Source organism: Solanum verrucosum, unplaced genomic scaffold, assembly GCF_900185275.1.
Source record: "Solanum verrucosum unplaced genomic scaffold, falcon-dt-bn FXZP01000012.1, whole genome shotgun sequence".
NCBI classification, from domain to species: domain Eukaryota; kingdom Viridiplantae; phylum Streptophyta; class Magnoliopsida; order Solanales; family Solanaceae; genus Solanum; species Solanum verrucosum.
This window is the reverse complement of record NW_026020063.1, coordinates 3,058,256-3,065,756: the sequence shown is the minus strand read 5'-3', so window position 1 is coordinate 3,065,756 and position 7,501 is coordinate 3,058,256. Positions and strand designations below refer to the sequence as shown.

Sequence of the window (7,501 nt, the reverse complement as noted above, 5' to 3'; positions counted from 1 at the left end):
ATCATTTTTACTAGTGTGAGGATAATATATATATATATATGCAAAAATCTCATGAGTTATTGGCTTATATTATTATAGGCTTATATTATTACGGAAGGGTCGTTACAAGTGTTGGTATCAGAGCCTAGGTTTGTGGTTCTAGGACTTTTGTTGTGAATTACTTATATACTTGTTCACATTCGAAAAAGGTTTTATTTGGATTATTTGTTCACTTACATGGTTTAAAAATTTTTTATCGCATGTAGAGTGCACATGGATCATGTACATGTCCCTAATGCAATGTGATCTTCCCTTTTGAAGGAATTAAGTTATGGCCTCTTCTTCTGACCGACCTATGGAAGCTGCTCGTGAAGGTTCGGGTACCTCTATTCCCCAACCTCATGCACTAGAAGAGGTTGGAGAACCTGTCTCGAATCAATATGTTCCCCACACTAGTGGGTCTGAAGTGGGAAACCATCAGGGTGTAAGACCTAGTTCATATCCTCACATGAGTCGTAGTACTTAAGCCATGAATCCTCTTTTTCAACAAATGGATGAATTCTTCCACCACATGGCTGAAGCGATGCATGATCCCAACGTGATTAACTTTGAGAAAATGAGAAAAATGGGTGGAGTGGAGTTTGAAGGCACCGTTGATCCCACGAATGTTGAACAATGGTTGGAGCACATGGAGAGGATATTTGAGCAGTTAGAGTGTTCAAATGTTGCCAAATTTAAATATGCTATTTCATTATTACAAAATGATGCTTACGATTGGTGGGTAAGTGTTCCAAATGCCAAGGTAAAACCTCATGTTCTTACTTGGGATGATTTTCTTAGAGAATTATGTATGAAGTATGTCCCACCTGTTTATTGTGATGCAAAGAGAAATGAGTTTTTGAATTTAAGGCAACGAGGTATGTCTATTGCTGAGCACCAACAGAAGTTTCTAAGACTCTCTCGTTATGCTGGAGGTATTATTAAAGAAGAAAAAGACAAGTGCAGGAAATTTGAAGATGGTTTAAATGATTCCATTAGAAAGAATGTGGCGATCCTGCAACATGAGAACTTTTGTAATCTAGTGTCTGCTGCTTTTATTTGGGAGCGACTTGATAAAAAAGAAGCTAGTAGAAATGAAAACAAATTCTAGAAGCCTAGACCAGATTTTGGGGGTCCATAAAAAAGGGGAAGGTTTGATAACTCTAAGGCTAGTAGTGATAACAGGCCACCGCAGCAAAAGCAAAATAGATCAGATTTTTCTACAGCTAGCACTCCAACTTATGGCCAAGGCAAGCCTCGTGTTCCCACTTGTCCGCAATGTGGAAAGAATCATTATGGTACTTGCAAGAGAGCTTTTGGTGCATGTTTCAATTGTGGGAGCTTTGATCATAAAGTGAAGAAATATCCTAATCCTAATAATGCTCTTTCCTTGAGAACTGAAGGCTCAGTTCATAAGTCTTTTATTAATCCTCCTCAAACTAATAGAGGTGCAAGACCTAAAAACACTCAAGCAGCATGTACAAGTGGAGCTAATCAAGCTAGTGGACAAAGGACTACTGCACACACTTATGCTATGATGCAGAGGGATGCGCAGGATGGACAAGACGTGGTTGTCGATAAATTTCACTTATTTGGCTTATGTGTGTTTACACTGTTTGTTCCTGGTTCTACACATTCCTATATTTGTTCATCACTTGTTCCTCCTGAAAATGTGAAATCTATGAGGCTTAATTATGATGTCCTGGTTGAAAGTCCTTTGGATTATCAGGTTGTGTGTAAAAGAATTTATCGTGATTGCCCATTCATGATTCAAAACCTAGTCTTCCCTACTGATTTGATTGAAATGCCCTTTAAGGATTTTGATGTTATTATCGGGATGGATTGGCTTCATAAATATCATGCAGTGGTAGATTGTAGGTCAAAGCATGTGACCTTTAAAGATCCAACATTTTCACACATTATTGTACAAGGTGAAAGATCATTGACATCTAGTATTATTTCTGCGACCTTGTCAAGAAAGCTGATGTGTCAAGGTTGAAGGGCATACCTTGCTCACATAGTTGATACATAGTTGAAAAGTCCTTGTATCAAGAACATACCTGTTGTATGTGATTTTCCAGAAGTCTTCCCAGAAAACCTTCCTAGATTGCCCCCGAAAAGAGAGGTTGAATTTCCAATCAAGCTTATTTCTGGATCTACCCATATTTCTATCACTTCTTATAGAATGGCTCCGGCAGAATTAAGGGAATTGAAATCTCAATTGCAATAACTTCTTGAGAAAGGTTTTATTCGACCTAGTGTTTCTCCTTGGGGAGCCCTTGTTTTATTCGTAAAGAAGAAAGATGGCACTCTTAGGCTTTGTATTGACTATAGACAATTGAGCAGAATAACAATCAAGAATAGATATCCACTACCGAGGATCGATAATTTGTTTGACCAACTGAAGGGTGCTAAAGTATTCTCAAAGATTGATTTAAGGTCTGGATATCACCAACTGTGTATTAGAGAGAAAGGTATTCCTAAAACTACTTTTAGAACTCGGTATGGTCATTTTGAACTTTTGGTGATGCCATTCGGATTGACAAATGGTCCTGCGGTATTCATGGATCTAATGAATCGAGTATTCAAGCCTTATCTAGATCAGTTTGTGGTTGTTTTTATAGATGATATTTTAATATTTTCCAGAAGTAGTGAAGACCATGATAAACACCTCCGGATTATTTTGGAAATTTTGAAGGAGAAGGAACTTTATGCTAAACTTTCCAAGTGTGAATTTTGGCTTGATGAAGTGACGTTTCTGGGACATGTTGTATCAGCCGAAGGTGTGAAGGTGGATCCTAGTAAGATAAAAGCAGTTGTTGAATGGAGACCTCCCAAAAGTCCAACCGAGGTAAGAAGTTTCTTAGGCTTAGCTGGATACTACAAAAGATTTGTGAAAGGCTTTTCCATTATCGCCTCTCCCTTGACTAAGCTCTTGCAGAAGGAAGTAAAGTTTATTTGGGATGACAAATGCCAAGAGAGCTTTGAAACTCTCAAATCCTTGTTGACTCAAGCGCCTATACTTACTCTACCAATTGAAGGGAAAGAGTATGTAGTATACAATGATGCTTCTCACAATGGTCTAGGATGTGTTTTGATACAAGAAGGGAAGGTTATTCCTTATGCCTCTCAGAAATTAAAACTGCATGAATTGAATTATCCTACCCATGATCTTGAACTTGCTGCTGTAGTGTTTGCTTTAAAAATATGGCGGCATTATTTGTATGGAGAGAAATGTCATATATTCACTGATCACAAGAGCTTAATGTACTTGGGTACTCAGAAGGAGCTAAACCTTCGACAACGTAGATGGCTTGAACTCATCAAGGATTATGACTGCACGATTGATTATCATCCAGGTAAAGCCAATGTGGTTGCAGATGCCTTAAGTCAAAAATCCTTTGCAAGCATTTCTTTGAGTCATTTACCCTTGCTCCTTGAGTTAAGAGCCATGAATGTTTGGTTTACACCTGATTCAATTGGTTCAGTTATTGCTAATTTGCAGGTAATGCCAATATTACTTGAACAGGTAAAAGAAGCACAAAAGATAGATGAGAAACTTGTAAAATTGACCAGAGAAGTTCAAAATGGGGAAAAGTTGGATTTTACATTACTAGAGGATGGTGTCTTATTTTATCAGAACAAGTTATGCGTCCCTAATGATGACAACTTGAGGAGAAAAATACTGAATGAAGCACATACTTCACCATATGCAATGCATCCTGGAGGTACAAAGATGTACCAGACCATCAAGGAACATTATTGGTGGAATGGTATGAAGAGTGACATTGCGGAGTTCATTTCCAAATGTTTGGTTTGTCAACAAGTAAAGGCAGAACATCAAGTCCCAGTTGGTTTACTACAGCCCTTGTCGATGCCGAAATGAAATTATGAGAGAATAACTATGGACTTTGTTTCTGGACTTCCTCGCACTCAAAGAAATCATGATGCAATATGGGTGATTGTGGATAGGTTAACCAAGAGTGCTCACTTCTTAGCAATCAGGATGGATTACTCACTTGAGCGTTTAGCCGAATTGTACATTAGTGAGATTGTAAGACTACTTGGTATCCTTATGTCTATTGTATCTGACCGAGACCCAAGGTTTACATCTAGATTTTGGGGTAGCTTGCAGGAAGCTTTGGGTACTAAGCTGAAATTTAGCACTTCGTTCCATCCTCAAACAGACTGCCAGTCGGAAAGAGTGACACAAATTCTGGAGGATATGCTTCGAGCTTGTATTATGGAGTTTGAGGGTAGTTGGGACAAACACTTGGCTTTGATAGAATTTGCTTATAATAATAGCCACCAATCGAGTATTGGAATGCCTCCCTATGAAGCTCTATACGGAAGGAAATGTCGAACCCCTCTTTATTGGAGTGAAGTTGGTGAAAGAAAGCTTGTTGGTCCTGAAATTGTGCAACAAACAGAGGACAAGGTAAAAATTATCAAGGATCGTCTAAAGATTTCTTCAGATTGACAAAAGTTGTACGCTGATCTTAAAAGGCGTGACATTGAATATCAAGTGGGAGATAAAGTATTCTTAAAGGTGTCTCCATGGAAAAAGATTATGAGATTTGGCCAAAAAGGAAAGCTTAGTCCCCAATTCATTGGACCTTATGAGATACTTGAAAGGATTGGACCAGTTGCATATAAATTAGCTTTGCCACCGGAGTTGGAGAAGATCCACATTGTCTTTCATGTTTCTATGCTCAGAAGATATCGTTCTGATCCATCGCATGTTCTTCCAGTTGAATCTATTGAGGTTAATCCTGACTTGACATATAATGAAGAACCTATCCAGATTGAAGCTCGAGAAGTAAAGCAACTTAGAAACAAGAGAATTCCCTTAGTAAAGGTGCTTTGGAGGAACCATTCTGGAAAGGAAGCTACCTGGGAAAGAGAAGAAGACATGAGGACCCAGTATCCGCACTTATTCCGGACTAGTGTAAGGTAAATTTCGAGACGAAATTCTTTAAGGGGGAGAGAATTGTATCACCCCTAAATACTAACCAAGAGTCGCATGTCGATTTACCATTGCTTAATTACTAGAATATGTTTTAGTCTCATTTTGGGAACTTGAAATGTTGTGATAATTGCTAACTTGCTTAACATAAATTGTGATAGTAATTTAAGGTATTGTATTAGGGTATTTTCATAAATATTCTAATTACAATTATGTATAACTTTAAAAGGAGATGAGGGATATATATATATAGGTGTATATGTATGCATTTTGGGCAGCACACAACTATTTGGGCTGCCCTTTTTGGAGACAGTTGTACAAGTGATAAACATCACTTGTGTGACTATATATATTTTCATCACCTTGAGTTAATTCATTTTTTTTTCAAGTCTAGAAAAACTTAGAGCCTTCTTTAATCAGTTGTTCTTCAAAATTACAAAATAAAAACTTGGCCCTTTTGGCTGGAATTCAAGAACACACACTTCTTGTTGGTAAGTGACAAAATTTGTTTCTGAGCTGGGTAGTGTTTGGTATTTTATGCATATCGCTCGCTCTAGAACTTAGTTTACAGTGAATAAATATGATTCGGAAAGCTAATTAGTAGACCTACAACTCTTATATTTATGTAAAACTCTGATTTAGCTGTTATGGATTTGAAATATTGGACGCAACATATGACAAGTTCTGTCCAGATTTTGGAATTTCAAATCCTATATGAACAACTGTTAGTGTTTTGACTATATTTTGTTGTACAAAATATATTTTGCGGTGATTCTTATTTGTTTGCAACCTTAAGAGATGTAGCTACATCTTTCATGAAGGCTATAAAGTCTAGTTTTTCCGTTTTCCTTTTCAAATCTAAGTTGCGACATGAGGTACTAGGCTGGCCAGAATCACTGTTTTGGGAGCATAGTTGTGTTTGTACAGGCTAATCTTACTTGTGATGATAATCCTATTTTACATCAAAATTATTGAGCTGCTAGGGATTAAAGAAGTTATTTAATTGTATTTTAGAGGTTGTATATACTCGTGAACCAGTTGAGGACCTTAATACATTGGTTGGTCTACGGTTTGAACTCTTGAACTTGTGTTGGACTGTTTCTTTGCTAAAGCACTGAGGTTTGTGTATAAACTTGTATTTGTACTCTTTTAACTGCTGGTATATCTGAAGGTTGATCTTGGTACCTTGGTTACCTCTTGTCACTTTGCATTGTCGTGTTGGTATTCTTAAGACGTTAAAGACGCTTGTGTAACTCGCCCACTTGTACAGATTGTTTGATCACTTGGCACTTTTGTTGGGACCTTGTCTTTCTTGTGGCTGTGACTTTATCACTATTGGCATGCCTCTTGATTCGGATCATTTGTCATCTTTACTCTGGATTTGTAGTCCGGCTTAAGAATGGAAGTTGTCCATTTTAAGTACGAACTAGAAAGCCATTTTTAATATGGTTCTTGGTTCTCTTGATTATTGGGATTTGACCCTTCTTGATACAGGGCGTCGGGTCTTCTTGATACTTGATTGTGCTTGGTGTGAAGACATGATGTACATATTGGGCGAGCCTTGTTATTGAATCTTTTGAAAATTGGTACTATGAGCGTTCTTTACATTTGGACCTCTAATTATCAAACTTGATACTCTTGATATATTGTTTACTTGATTTATTTATTATGTTCGATTATGTTGCCCATGACTTGAGAAAGGTAGTTTTGCGAATCTGATGACTCCGAACCTATAGTTTTTACACTACTAAGCTATATGCTTAGCGATAGTTGTTTCTATCGTAGAGAATGATCGAGAGGAGGCATGAAGCTGGCCATTGGTGATGGAAGATCACAATTGCATATAGGCATCTATATTTTGTATAAACCTTGGGACTTGTACATGATCTATGTGGTGTATATTTACATGAAATTTTGAGGACTAATGTGATCATGTCACCATAGGTTGTAATATAAGTATGACTCTATGTTTTGTTCTTTTGGGGTGTATAAGCTCAAGTCTTGTAATTTGTTAAATTTACCACTAATTTTGAATGATTGCGTGAAGCATGAACCACATAGTTTGAGTACTCGAAAGTTTGTAATATTCTTTTTATATCATTTTTACTAGTGTGAGGACAATATATATGCAAAAATCTCGTGAGTTATTGGCTTGTATTATTATAGGCTTATATTATTACGGAAGGGTCGTTACACTTTCTTTATTCATACGTTTGTCATTCCAGTATCAATCCACTTTTTTATAGCTTAAGATAAAATCACCAGTCTCCATACTACCATCATTCTTCTTAACAAATAAGACAGGAACACCCCACGGGGAAGCACTAGGAGGGATGAAACCTTAATAAAAAAGCTCCTGGATTTGAGCTTTAAGTTATCTCAATTCTGACACCACCGGAATAGACTCAATAGAAGGAGATTCGACCTCAACATCCCGAATATGAGCCAATTATGCCAAACAATCCTGCCTCACCAGTTTCCTACCCCGCACGAAGGATATGACCTTAGCTGACTTAG

The 7,501-nt window shown here is 37.4% G+C and overlaps 2 protein-coding genes across 2 annotated transcripts; both read left to right on the top strand.

Annotated features, from left to right (window-relative positions):
* The first annotated feature begins 529 nt into the window (after positions 1–529).
* On the top strand, positions 530–2,017 carry LOC125823482 (uncharacterized). The gene is made up of 2 exons (XM_049502859.1): positions 530–1,062; positions 1,165–2,017. The coding sequence occupies exons 1-2, from the start codon at positions 530–532 to the stop codon at positions 2,015–2,017; spliced, it is 1,386 nt and encodes a 461-aa protein (XP_049358816.1).
* Positions 2,018–4,588: 2,571 nt separating this feature from the next.
* LOC125823481 (uncharacterized) lies at positions 4,589–6,237 on the top strand. Its single transcript, XM_049502858.1, has 2 exons — positions 4,589–4,971; positions 6,156–6,237. The coding sequence occupies exons 1-2, from the start codon at positions 4,589–4,591 to the stop codon at positions 6,235–6,237; spliced, it is 465 nt and encodes a 154-aa protein (XP_049358815.1).
* Positions 6,238–7,501: the final 1,264 nt, after the last annotated feature.

What these genes read in the sequence shown, in the direction of transcription:
- LOC125823482 (XM_049502859.1), top strand. Translation starts at nt 530, where the DNA reads ATGGATGAATTCTTCCACCACATGGCTGAAGCGATGCATGATCCCAAC. An exon ending in GAGAACTTTTGTAATCTAGT is followed by an intron (nt 1,063 to 1,164) that starts GTCTGCTGCTTT and finishes TCCATAAAAAAG; the next exon opens with GGGAAGGTTTGATAACTCTA.
- LOC125823481 (XM_049502858.1), top strand. Translation starts at nt 4,589, where the DNA reads ATGAGATTTGGCCAAAAAGGAAAGCTTAGTCCCCAATTCATTGGACCT. An exon ending in TTATTCCGGACTAGTGTAAG is followed by an intron (nt 4,972 to 6,155) that starts GTAAATTTCGAG and finishes GTATATCTGAAG; the next exon opens with GTTGATCTTGGTACCTTGGT.